The following is a 13,927-nucleotide window of genomic DNA, read 5'->3' on the forward strand; positions in this document are numbered from 1 at the left end:
GCATACTTCCTCTGGTTGAAGTATGCCCGCTCTTGGTCACCCTGCCATCCCGGCTGAATCATGTTAAGGGATTTTCAGACTGCCTATGTTTTGTTCACTTTTACACGCAATAATTTCACAAACCTGTTAAAGAGCACATAGGTGGTATAAGGGTCAATATATTGTGAAGTGGTGCGTCAGGGCTGGCATTTTATATGCCATGTTTCTGCCAAAATATACACGGGCGACCGTGGCTCAGGGGGGTTGGGAAGCACATCTGTAACCGGAAGGTCGCCGGTCGTTGTGTCCTTGGGCAAGACACTTTACCCTACTGCCTACTGGTGTTGGCCAGAGGGGCCGATGGCGCGATATGGCAGCCTCGCTTCTGTCAGTCTGCCCCAGGGCAGCTGTGGCTACAACCGTAGCTTGCCTCCACCAGTGTATGAATGTGAGAGTGAATGAATAGTGGCATTGTAAAGCGCTTTGGGTGCCTTGAAAAGCGCTATATAAATCCAATCCATTATTATAATAATAATAATACAGTCATTGCCACAGATATAATCTGGTATACCAGGTGTTGGAAAGTAGAGTAAAGCTGAGCAATGGCTGCAATGTGCCAATCCATGCACAGGCTGCAAGCTTTTATTTATTTATATTTATACATATCTATCTCTCTCTATATATATATCTCTCTCTCTCTCCCCCCAAACATGTTCAAACCCAAATAAGATATTAAATTGTTCCAGTTCTTACATTTCTTTAGGAAATGGAAGAAAGGGGGAACGGACGGCATCAAAACAATAAAGGAAATCCAGAAGGACAGCCAGAGAAATATCCAAGCAACACCAAAAAAAAAAAAAAAAAAACCCTACATAAGCTATTTAACCACAAAATACTACTTTTCCAGAATGAAACACAAACACCGAGCTTGAGGTTCTCAGGCTGGAATTAAAGGCAACTGATTTTCCTTGAGATTTGAGGGTTCATGCAGTAACCAGTAGCACAGGAAGCACTGTGGGATTATGAGAAATAACAAACACTGAACGCTGTCTCAGAGTCTTATTAAAAAGAAGTCACATATTATAAGACAGTGATGTTAAGCATGCCTAAAAAAATATGAACTTCTCAAACACACCAAAGAGGCTGACCCCGAAATTATTACTGAAATATTCAGCCTCCTCTCATGGGGCTCTCAAAGCTGATGCTGGGAGTAATGTTGCAAGCAGGCTACGTGAAATCACGCACACTTGGCGACATGTTGATCCTTTAAAAATCTTTCAAACATTTGCTTTTGAGTCACCGAATAAGCCATCAGCAAAAAAACAACCATTTAATCTAACCTAATATCCAAAGTGTTTGAAGCCCCCCTTTACACATTTTTTTAGAGGATGACTGCTAAAACAATTATGACACAGAGGTGGTTTGTGAATAACTGCCTTTGCGGAAAACAGTAATGACTAGATACAAAGACCTTCATGTGGTGTATTTCATGGTTTTCGAGCAGCCCCAGCCTCTCAAAACATGTCAGGGCAGGCAGCTGATCCTGTCAATCTCAGGGTAAACACACTATTTAACTTACAGGTAAACCTTACAGATCTCAACTTTAAAAAGGCCTTTGAAGTTAATCAGCTCGCTTAAGAAAACATACATCCTCACTTGTGGTGGTCACAGGTTGGGGTGACGTTCATCTTTCTTAGCCCTGTTGGACTAAGTGTTGAAGAACGTCTTGTGGTGTATGTGCACTTCCTTGTAAATGGCCACAATCAGAACTTAGTTGGACAGATAGAACAAAACGTACACAGCAGCTTAAAAGTTTAAGGATAGGGAAAGATGCGTGTCCTGCTTCGGTTTAACAAAAGACTCACCTGTTCAAGTTTGAAGATGTGCTGATTAAAGTAATGCTGGAGACGTTCGTTGGCAAAGTTGATGCAGAACTGTTCAAAGCTGTTGTTCTCGTAGTCTTCGAAACCGAATATGTCAAGGACTCCAATGGACAAGATCTGAAGAAGACACCAGCAGAAACAAATAAATGAAAAATAAAAACTGAATCTGTAATAAGAGTCATCATTGTTTTGAAGAACGACTACACTCATGCGCTTTTAATATTCTGTGTCATCTTACCTTGGTGGTTTCCATCAGGTCTTTGATGTTGAGCAGAGCGTGGTTGATCCTGAAGACAATCCAGTCAAACAGAGCACTGTACAGAGACTTGGCCATGGAGTCTCTCACTGTACCAGCCTAAAGGCAAACATACACTATCACTGTAATCTCTCAGTCAACACCATTAAGAAGTGGAAAGCAGGAGCACCAGTTTCTATGTGCATGCACTCCTTAAAAAGAGATGACAGTCAAGTTTTATTAAAAGTGAAGAAGAGGCGGTTTTTACTGGTAATTTGCATTAACTGTACTCATTTGATCCAAGACCACGTTTCATATTTGTTCTCATGCAGTTTTGCCTGTTCTGTCTTCACAGCCATTACAGTATTCCTCAGTATTTCCCCCCAAACTCAGTGTGCCACACATCTGTTTTACACATTAGAGTTTGGCCTCGAATACCTCCCCTCTTAACACTGCACTTATTGTACAGGCCCAGGAGAATAAAATGAAAGAAGGTCTTTAAATACAGAAAATAAAGCCGATTTGTAATGGTCAAAATGTAAAATGGCCCTGTATGAACTGTGTTACCCGAATGTGAATCAGCATGTGGAGATGTGGTTGTATGCGGTTCTACTTTAAAAATCAACCACTTATACTTTGACCTGAGCGTAAATCGCATTCCTGCAGTCCTATCACACACACTTTTATTCTGAATTTTTGATGGAAAATATAAAACTGGATATCCTAAGATGGAAAAAGCAGATACCAAGGAGAGAAGAGACAGTGCTCCTATCCAAACACGTCTGACATCTCAACCAAAACATGCTGGTAGACTGCGCTGTGCAACAGCAGGGCGTCGCTGAGTCATTATAAATGTCATTAGAGAGGATTACACTCATCAGTTGCACTCTGATCTGTCAACTTGTGATAGATGGAGGTGCAGAAGTTCAGCTTTAAAATCAAGGCCCAACAGAAATATCAGCTGTTATAAGCAAAGCATGGACCCCATATATTTTTGACCTCACTGCTGGCAATACCAACATGATATTCAGGCAACAAGCATGAAATATTTGGATGAAAAACTAGTAATATTTTGATGTCACAGTTCCAATCACAATACTGGGGATTTAAAAGCTTGGATTGACTGACAGAGTGATCTATTTTGTGTCTTCTTTCATAAAAGACAGGATTTTTTGTGCAAAAGCTTCCTTGTCAAATTATGAAGAAAAACTTTTTAATTCCCATATCTGCTGGAAAGATTTGACCTCACTGCAGCAAAGAAGAGCCGCAGAAAACAACCCACTGAGTGGCTACCCCAACGCAAGAATCACAGGTTTCTAAACAGTTAAGCAGGATATTTTTAACATCCTCAGACAAAATATGTCTTCTATGTGTCAGGAGAGCCTATTGGGATCCTTGTACGTACCATAGTCTAATAACCCAGAAGCTTTTCATCATTTAGAGGAAGCAGGGTTTAAAACATTCACTTGTCTCATAAGTCTGACCAAATGGAGAAAACTCAGTACAGAAACACTCAGACTTCTTTGAGGTTTTCAACTGTCTGACTTCAGTTAACAGGCAATGGGATTGTTGAGACTGTTAGAGCAATATTTACTCAAAGACCACCCAGTGTGCTACCACAACAATCACTGTTTGTTCATATAAAATGACTCCTAAATATCCAGCGGGCCATTATGAGGTTGTTGCTGTTTTGGTGGGAATGTACAGCACAACACAGCACAGCACCGTCTTTTTGGAGAGTCTGTGGTAAAATACTGCTGAGACTGCTGCAGAAAATCTGTGCTGTAAAAAACAAAACAAAAAATTTAACTCAAGTCACAGCCTGTGTGTGCAAGATCTGACATCAGCAAAGTATGAAATACTGAAGGCATCGTGATCATTTTTAAAGTCTATGTGCATTACAGCATATGTAACAAACAAAAAAAAAAAAAAAAAAAATGTATCGGGGGCTCTTTACACCCTGTATTCGTGTTGCTCCCTCGTCTCTTTCAGATGGCTCGCATCTGCAGACCATGATGTGTTTGTTTTCAGAGAGAGGAGGTCCCATGAAAACTCTAGAGGGACTTGAAATGCTTTCCCTTCCCTCTAAACAGACTGAAGGACTTTGTGCATGTGGGTTTGTGTAAGTGCGCGCTGCTGTGACTCAGAGCCCTCACTTGACGCCACTAAACGAAGAAGCTGCGGAGAATCAAGAGTGAGCAGGAGGAGATCCGGTACTGGTGCGTGCTTTTCTGTAAACACAGCCAGGTCACACTGAAGAGCCACAACTGCAGTGCCATTGTGTTCGGGCCGGATGTGAAAACACTCCAAAAACTACTTATACCTATGCGCCTTCAAATCTGGCATCATACTAACTACATTGGTACGAATGCCAGAAAAAGCCAATCAAAACACACTGTAAATATTAATTGCCTAGTAATTCACAACACATCAATCATGAGCCTGTGTTTACTTTCGTTCTGTGCTTCACACAAAGAGAATTTCAGACATGCAGCAACTGATCTCTACGATCGCTTGAAAAATGACCAAAAGTTCCATTCTGTTCCTGTCTCTGACTTCCTGCTCTCTACTATTTGACGTGGCTTCCGTTAAAAATAGACTGTGCATATTTTTAGTAAGGCGCAGACCTGCTGAAATGCGGTGGTGGAATCACAAGAATTGTGGCCGCAATCAACTCTGGAATGCAACGCGGCTGCCCACTGCACGATTCGGGCCTTCATTTGCCATCAGCATTAGCCCACCTACCTAAAGCAAGACAGCTCACGCATCTGGACATGTTCAAAAGAGCCCATGTCACGAAGACAAAGGAACAGGCAGAAATCTGTGATGTGCAACAACCGAACGGGCTTCAAGTTGGCAGAAACATCTGCATTCCTGCTGCTCAGAGTAGGTAGATGTTATTGTGGATGACTTATTAAGATTTTGTCGTACATTTTGATTTGCAGCTTTATTTATTTACTGTTTGAGAAGCCGCAAAGCAGCTCCAGTCTCACCTCAGCCAGCTTGTAGGGAACGATCAGCTTCTCTCCCACAGTAACAGTCTTCCGCGTTGTCAGGGCTTCAAACAGCATCTCTTCTTTTACCTAGAGATGATGGTGAGACACAAGTGTTCACTCATTCAAAAGAAAGCTGAAACCCTTTTCAAGCTGCCCTTCACACCCGATTACGTTTAAAGTAACCGAAAATGTGCTTTTGTGTGTGTCTGTATGTGTATTAATATCTTTGTGGGGACCAGAAATTGGAAGTTTACTATACTTGTGGGGACCAACAACCCTTATGGGACCCAAAATCCCAGTCCCCACAAGTTTGAAGGCATTTTTCAGACTCAAAATGTGGTTTTAGTGTCATGGTTACAATTAGGTTATGGTTAGGTTTAGGGTTAGGCATTCAATTTTGATGGTTAGGATTAGGGTAAGCAGATAGGGAAAGCATTATGTCAATGAGATGTCCCCACAAAGATATGAATACACGCGTGTGTGTGTGTGTGTGTGTGTGTGTGTGTGTGTGTGTGTGTGTGTGTGTGTGTGTGTGTGTGTGTGTCTGTCTGTATCCTGGCTTGAACAAATAGGAAGTGTATTTAGCAGTTTAAAATCATCCGCCTTTCACAATCTAGACATATAATATGTAGAGATATATTTAGCATTGCCATCTACCTGCAGCAGTTCTGACACAACAGGTAGCACCTCTGGGTTAACAATGTCTATCTGGTCGTCCCTGTAAGGTTTCTTCTTGTAGCGGATGTTACCCAGGTGAAGGATGGCCGACAGCAGAGAGAAGATCCTAAACAACAGAGAGCATTCATGGGACTGCAGTGGAAGTATATCATCTCAATCAGTGGAATCCATTGATTTTATTAGTAAAAGTTGGACTGAAAAATTACTTTACAGTACTGGTAGTGATGGTGGGAGCTGTGGTGGCCTGCAAAGCTATCATTTATAGTATAAAACAAAAGTAGGGGCGAGTGCAGTTAGATGAAACACTGCTGAACTGGACTGTATAAATAGGCGATACCATAGGTAAATAATGGTTTCTGTGTCTGTCACTCACTGCTTGCGTGTGGCAGGAAGAAAGCCCACCATCTCCATGGCCAGCTGAAGCCTCTCAAAGTCATGCTTCAGGTCCTCTCCTTCTACATTGAAGCAGTCCTGCAGAAAAAAAAAAGAAAAAAGTTTTTAGATGTTATCAGGCCTGCGGAGGCTGTTACAACACAGTGACCGGGGAAGCCAAAAGGGCTAATGACAAGCTACTCTGAGGTTTAGAAGGACTGCTGACATATGCGGTGCCTTAATGTTTTCAAGGTTTACAGACTGTCTAGCAAATACACTTTAAAAAAGGTTGTTTTTTTTAAATTTACATTGTACTTAAAATAAATTTAAAACAAAAAACAGAAATATTGCCTGAAGCAGACAAATTACTCAAATAAGCTATCATTAAGAAGCTTGGGGTCAAAGAAATCTGCAAAACTTGAGCCTAATGTGCAGAGTGTCTAGTGAACAGTGGCGTGTGCAGGTTCTGCTCATGTAGTGGAAAATCTGCTTTGGCACTCCACTTTAAACCAATCCACAAAAAATTTGGCAAGCAGTGAAGCCGACAGGAAGAGCAGTTTATGGATGAGCCTGTTCTTGAGAATGGACGATCACCTAAACTAGCAGAGTAAATATAGTGACTGCAATGTTTTGACTGTCATAACAAGACTAAAGTCATGACGCGATTGAAAAATATATTAAATACAAGAAATATTCTATTTAGCAGCTATATGAATACTAGCAGGAGTATACTTTTAGATCATTCTGGATCTAGATTGGCTGTTTACAAGAGCGTTCCTAGAAACATATGCTTTGATGTTTCTACATAAGTACACAGTACTTCATTGAACTACATACACCCACCATAAAGTGAGCTCTGCTCTTTCCTTTATAGGCCCATTCCACTATGGCTGCAATAATTATCGCAAACTGTGTCTCAGAAACACAAACACTCCAAACACTGAGACTCATGCTTGCACCAGTGTGCCGCCTCCTCGCTTCCTTCTCTCTTCCTTTACAGCAGAAATTTACACTGACCCATTAGAAGCTCTGGTGTTACATTTCCACGTCAGCAAAACCTACATTATGTGAACGTTGCTTGTTCAAACTTGAAGTTCTTTTCGATGAAAGCAGTCAGTGTAGTAAAAAGGTGTCTAAAGATTCCAGATGTCATAAAAGATGTCAGTCAAAATACGGATCACCGCTTGTCTACTCACAGTGCAGTCTGGGTATATTTATAGCATTTCTCCTCAGTAGTGTCAAGAACCACAAACCTATATTATCAGCATTATACAACAACTTGCATTGAATTTTGTAATATTTTGCAATATTACTGGATTAATGAACTGCAGCTAAAAACTTAAGCTTTCCATTGACTTTATTCATATCAATGGAAAGTATAAAAGCATTTCTAATCACTATAAATGCTTTAATACACTCACAAAAACACCGCAAAAAAGACAAGGAATCCCAACAGTAATGAGAGAAGACCTTTTGATCGTTGACATTCTTCAATCCAGTGTTTCCCATGTTTCAGAGGTGAGGTCACACATCAAAGTTATGAGTAGGGATGGGTACCGGTATCCGGTGCCATCATGGCACCGGTTCTGACATAAACGGTAGTAACCAGACCGAAAAGCAGCACACATTTCGGTGCTTTTTTTCCTGAGCTGTGATACATTTCTAGCCAATCATTTTACGTTTCCGAGGATAGTAGGCGGGTCCAGGTACGTACGTTCTTTTAGAGCAGAGCTACAGATGCTCAAGGCAAAAGCGGTCAAAAGTCTGGCTGTACTTCACAGCAAAAGATGCAAACTCAGCAGCCTGCAACAAGTGCTTTAAGCTGATACTGTGATACTGTCAAAGGAGGTAACACCTCAAATTTGATGAAACACCTGGCGACGCATAGCGTTTTTGTTAAAAGCCGAGAAATGCGCCGTATTTGATAGCTTGCTGCAAAACGTCATACCGAGCACATCTACTGCGGGTGGGTTGCCTGTTATCGGACCCGGAGTTAGCAACATCCCCCAAAAACCCGAAGAATAGAGTCCTGGCCCCTAGCCCTGCCAGTGTAGCAGAAATGATGACGGATGATGACGGCAGCAGCAGCAGTTCTTCTCTGGGTCAGTAGCTTAATGTTGTTCGTGTTTAATTTACATTGAGTAGGCTCACCATGTTATTACATTAATGCATGCAAGGTGAACTAGCAAACACTGTCGTGGATACATGCGGCTGTCTTCTTGTTTGATGGCAGGTACTCCCTTCACCCTGGCCAAAAAGGCTAAAATGACCAAAGAAAAAGTGGAAAACAGCTAAACATGAGAGGTTTTTGGACAAAGTTTGTGTTTTTTCCATTGTTTAAGCACTGCTTCCAACCAAGAGTGATACCATATATGCCCCATAGCTGCAGAAAAGGCTAACATTGTTATCTTTTGACAAAAAAAAAAAACCCAAACAAAAAACAGCTGAACATGAGAGGTTTTTGGACCAATTTTGTGTTCTCCATTCTTTAAGCACCGGTTTGAGCACCGTTTAAGCACCGGCACCGTTTCAAAAGTACCGGTATCGGATAAAACCTAAACGATACCCATCCCTAGTTATGTGTTAAAAGTTTTTGATGCTACAAATTGTCTGAACACAAGATTACTCTGGGATTTCTGTAGTGTATGGAGGACAGCAAATTCAAATGAGTGCTGCAGGAAATACTGTACCGGTCAACGATCAAAAAGAAAAAAGAAAAGAAAAGAAAAAAAATTAGAGCAACACAGGCAGCTACAGTGGCCAGGATATGAGTAGACATACCACCAGAACTCAGAAGGAGTACAACAGGGGAAAGCAAAAACAAATAAATGCTCCCCAAACCAAACCAGGATATATCCAAAAAGCAACAAAATAAGCAAGGGAATCATAGAAACGGGTGGGTGGAGGGGTGGAGGAGGTGTGCAACTGTGCAGATGAAGTGCAGCTTCAGCTGCGAGTGCTCAGGTGACACAAAATCTACCGGCTGAGGTTTCTGCAACACGTGCAGACACACGGACAGTTAACACACAGCTGATACTGACCGGCTCACTCTCACAGTAACTCTCCCAATGACGTTGGTGGCTTGTCTTTGACATCTGGAAATGACGAGTTTACAGGAGGCAAGATCAAGGTTAGAGAGCAGCATTCCAATGACAACACACACTATATACTGGTCAAACATGAGCGCAGATTTAAGAGCGACTAATGACAACGAAGACGTGCTGTTAAGATACAGGCTGTTCATTACAGTCTCAAACATCGACGATTCAAAGTCAAACACTTTTAAGCATATAAGCAGTGATGACAGAGACAAAGAAAACACAGACACTACCACATAAAAACTTTATGGTTGAACACATTAAAACATCAAAGCAGGAGGAAATAAGAGGTCCAGACATGCAGCACACAAAAATATTAAGACACCAGAATGAATTGTTGGCTTTCCTTCAACTTTAAATACCTTTTTATGACTCATTTTTTACCTCCTGAGATAAGAACTGATTTCTACTAATGTAGAACTGAATTCTTGCAAGCCATCCAAACCCTAGATTTTATTGTTGTCAAATGTTAAAACATAATTCTTCATTATCCGTGTCGTAAATGAGACATTTGGTATTAATGGGACCAGGTGCTACAGTTTTGATATTGAAATATTTTCTTTTCTTCCTTCTTGAGTTTAGGAACTGGACTACTGAGCCATGCTGCAGACTGTGGTTTTATATTGTTGTGCTGAAATAAGCAAGGGCTTCACTGAAAAAGAACAGTCTGAATGGCAGCATATGTTGCTCAACAACCTTTATAAATCATTCAGCATTTATAGCACTTTTCTGATGTTCAAGCTACCCCCACGCCATTATGGATGCTGGCTTTTAAACTGTGTGCTGATAACAGCCTGGATGGTTCCCTTCATTTCAGCTTAAATTTTGATTTGTAAGAAAAATCTTTTCTTTCAGACCATCTTAAATAAGCTTAGAAATACTGCTGCCTTCTCTCTATGTAGTTTCTTTGCATGCTGGAGTTTTCTCAGTGTTACCCTTGGTACAGAGACTACGAAATTCTCTGAATGTTTTAATGATATTATGCACGGCAGATTATAAAATCTTCAAATTCTTTGCAATTTTTCAGTGAGCAAAGTTAAACTTCAACTTGTTCATGTCAATTACTTGTGGGTTTTTTTTTTTTTTTTTTTTTTTTTTTTTTTTAAACAGGGTTGTTGATGAGGTATGAAACTCAACTTGCAGACACACTGTTGCAGATAACAAACCCCAGGCAGCAATTTACAACCACAGATTTATGTAGATTAAAGTAATTACTGCATTTCCAGATTGTGAGCAGGCACTGCTGCAAAAACGCAGGATTCGCAGTAGAGTACCAGATTCACATTATTTCATGCAACATCTGCTATCTGCTCATCTGTGCATTCTGGAATTTTTCAGCATATAATCAACAAGCCTCAGTGAGGGTGTCCTTAAGTGCACCTCCTTGGGGAACTTTGTTTCTTTTAGCTGCGGTACAACATGATGCTGCACGATGTTACTCTGGAAGAAAATAATATTAAGGGCATCAATCTTTTTTCTGTTTTTTTTTTTTCTTTTTTAGAATATATATTGTGTACACTGCTTTGTGACTGTGTGTGAAAGTTACTTCATAAATAAATTTCAGTTTCTTCTTATACGCACACAAACACATGCACACAGTAAAAACTTGATTCCTTGTGTGAACACTGAAATCCATGCAAGAGCTCTAGCTAGGGAGTTATAATTTACATTTATATTATAATATATTCACATGTGGTTCCCAAAATAGAAGAGAAGGGGAAAATACAAACAAGGGCATGAACAGAATGTGTGTGTGTGTGTGTGTGTGTGTGTGTGTGTGTGTGTGTGTGTGTGTGTGTGTGTGTGTGTGTGTGTGTGTGTGTGTGTGTGTGTGTGTGTGTGTACGAGCGCACGCATGTTTGCATGTGCACATCAGTGGCTGGGAGGAATGGGAGGAATTCCCTGCTCTCTTCTGCGTAGGCATGAGGACTTTGGAGGAGGGGAGGTCGCTGGTCGTCTGAATGTCAAGCTCGGAAACGGAGACACTTTAAATTTTACAAAACATCCGCATTTCATATGCAGACTGACTATTTGTGTGTTTGTTGTGGCTTTATTTCATAGTTATGTGAAACCCGTTTTCCTTTAGGACAACAGAGCAACAGAGATGGGGGACGAATACCATTTGGTGTGTGTTTTTGTCAGCAGAAGTGAAGCAGTGAGGTTGCCTCACTGCATGAACAAAAAAAAATGTAAATAAAGACGGAAGTGAAGACAAACCTACTCTACAGTACGTGCAGCTATGCCTACAAGAAGTCAAAATGAAAAGCAAACAAATTAACACGCTGTGTCTGTCCCTGAAACAGCTGAACATTTTAGATAGTGTGTATGTGAAGGACAGCAGTGCAGCACGTGTCAAAAAACTATTTTCCCCCTGTGTCATAATTTCACACATGCTGACGACATTTACAATGTTACAGATAAATGAAAACTGTAACAAATATCACATTACATGGCACGGCTAGTGTAAGATCAAGTCTGCAGTGCCTGATGCTAAAGGTCCCACCTGACTGAGGTAATGGTATTCTTCAGGCTTCTTGAGGTGAAAGGCTTTCCTCTCTTCTTCACTTGCTCCTGCCAGCAGGTAGTAAAACACATGGTAGTTTCTAAAAAAAAAAAAAAAAAAACAAAGAAACAAAAAATTATTACATTGTAACTCAATTAGTTCAAACTTTACAGTGTTTTTTTTTTAAATTATAAAAACACCACATCTGTTTCTGGAAATGGTTAAGAAGTTTATCTCCATCGACAACGTTCCTAATCTTATGTTCTTTCCACTGAGATGGATATTATCCCCCATGTACCAAAACAGCTTAATCATCTATGCCCCCCCAAAAAAGCCCTATGCTTTTAGCAGCCGATCAGTTACTGTATTAATCATCACCATGAACATGCTCATTTTAGCAAACTAACTGAGTGGGATGCAGGACTTTATTTTGAGTGCAGTGAGCACAGCAAACTCCTGACATCCAGCAATACAGTATACAGTGCTTTCCATGTTATTTTGGAAACAGGCTTGTTATGTTCAGCAGGCTAGAATGTCAGCATGGTAATTTTAGCATTGTTAGTATTCAAAACTGGAGCAACTAGAGGGGTTTCAAATTTCATCTTACAGGTTTCGTTTCAATTCATGTGGTGTGAAAACTGACAAGTTGACTAATAATAATAATAATGTATAGTTTATTGATCCCCGTGGGGAAATTACTTGTTTTTCTCTGCATTTGATCCATTCACTCAGTGAAGCAGTGGGCAGCCACTAAGCAGGCGCCCGGGGAGCAGTGTGTAGGGACGGTACCTTGCTCAGGGGTACCTCAGGGTAGCAGTTTAGTGGATTTGAACCCCCGACCTTCTGATCATGGGGTGACCACTCTACCTACTGAGCTATACTGACTTCTTGGTGATCCACATTCTACAGAAAACCATCTTGCTAAACTACTTGTGAAACCGATGTCTTGGAGTGGGATCAAATTATTGACTGAAAAACAACCACGACATCTCACTTCCATCAGATTATTTATCTGCGTGTGCATTCTGTTTCTGACAGAGTCGGGCTGAAGTGGAAAGGTTAGAGAGAAAAAGTTTGCTGTTCGACTAAGATTCTCTTTAAATGCACACTTCAAAAGTTTTTATGGACCTTAAATCCATCTCAGAGGTAGCTAGCAAAAGGGGCCGACTGTGCACTCCACCAACTATCAAACATATTACTGCTGAGCCCACTAATTAATTTCATCATCTATTTAAACGTTGGCATCTTCAACAGACATTCTGATGCCAGCTTTTTTGTGAAATATATGCAGCTTTAAGAAAAACTCACTTTTTTGTGTTATAACACTCAATTTGCAAGATTGGATTAAAATGAGTATTAATAGGTTTTGTTGAAATGTTATAAATATAGTACAATAAAAGCTCGCTGGCCTTTCTGCTAATTACTGCTTTTTTTACACAAGCTTATCATCTTTGATTTGGTGCATGCATGTTTTGTGTTAAATGTACGTCACAGCAACCCAGCCCAGTCCTGCTCGCCAAATGTATTTCTGCTGTTCATATGAGGGCTTTTGATAAGAATCTGCATTTCTGAGATGCGCTCACCGTTCATTGTGCTCTTGATAGACCAGTCTTGACTTCTCCAAGAGGTATTTCTCCACGTAAGCTCTGTTTAAAAAAAAAAAAAAAAAGTACAAGAAAAGTGGTTGACTTTAACATTATTTCTTATTTTAATTGGACATTAATAAGAATTAGGTTCTGGGTTCTTACCCTCTCACAGTGCCGCTCTCCTGGTAGTTCACCTGAATGAACTTCCCAAAGCGACTGGAGTTGTTGTTATGTGCTGTCTTTGCATTCCCAAATGCCTATAGAGGAAAAGAGGAACATGTGGTAAGATGTAAACGAATTAATGAGAAAGGCTACATATTGCATACAGCATCTTGCACAAGGGTCACTGAGACCAAGTACAGAGTCCACTTTAAGGTGTGGATAATTTGTTTATGGACGCAGAGCGTCTGGCAGGAGGCCAAACATCGTCTTGAGACACTGTCCGTCTGATGCCACAGAGGAAGCTTTTCCTCTCACATAGTTTCTAACAGCATTGGTCCGAGACTGATTAATAACATGTTTTTAGGATCTATTAAAGCCAGCGGTAGACAAATTGCCAGAGTGAGGATGAAGGAGCTATGGCCAGCAGTCCTGATG

The 13,927-nt window shown here is 40.6% G+C and overlaps 1 protein-coding gene across 5 annotated transcripts in view; it reads right to left on the reverse strand.

The window, feature by feature from the left end:
* myo9aa (myosin IXAa) overlaps window positions 1-13,927 on the reverse strand; it is a 97,044-nt gene that overhangs the window by 32,360 nt on the left and 50,757 nt on the right. For all 5 annotated transcript variants that reach the window (XM_040045602.1, XM_040045605.1, XM_040045603.1 and 2 more), the window contains exons 3-11: window positions 13,493-13,587; window positions 13,328-13,390; window positions 11,745-11,844; window positions 9,185-9,238; window positions 6,145-6,242; window positions 5,751-5,877; window positions 5,091-5,180; window positions 2,101-2,217; window positions 1,845-1,979 (exon numbers count right to left, since the gene is read on the reverse strand). In XM_040045602.1, the coding sequence (XP_039901536.1) occupies window positions 1,845-1,979; window positions 2,101-2,217; window positions 5,091-5,180; window positions 5,751-5,877; window positions 6,145-6,242; window positions 9,185-9,238; window positions 11,745-11,844; window positions 13,328-13,390; window positions 13,493-13,587 (879 nt within the window). The remainder of the gene's footprint in view (window positions 1-1,844; window positions 1,980-2,100; window positions 2,218-5,090; window positions 5,181-5,750; window positions 5,878-6,144; window positions 6,243-9,184; window positions 9,239-11,744; window positions 11,845-13,327; window positions 13,391-13,492; window positions 13,588-13,927) is intronic.

This window comes from Simochromis diagramma, unplaced genomic scaffold, assembly GCF_900408965.1.
Source record: "Simochromis diagramma unplaced genomic scaffold, fSimDia1.1 OVJJ01000079.1, whole genome shotgun sequence".
NCBI lineage: Eukaryota > Metazoa > Chordata > Actinopteri > Cichliformes > Cichlidae > Simochromis > Simochromis diagramma.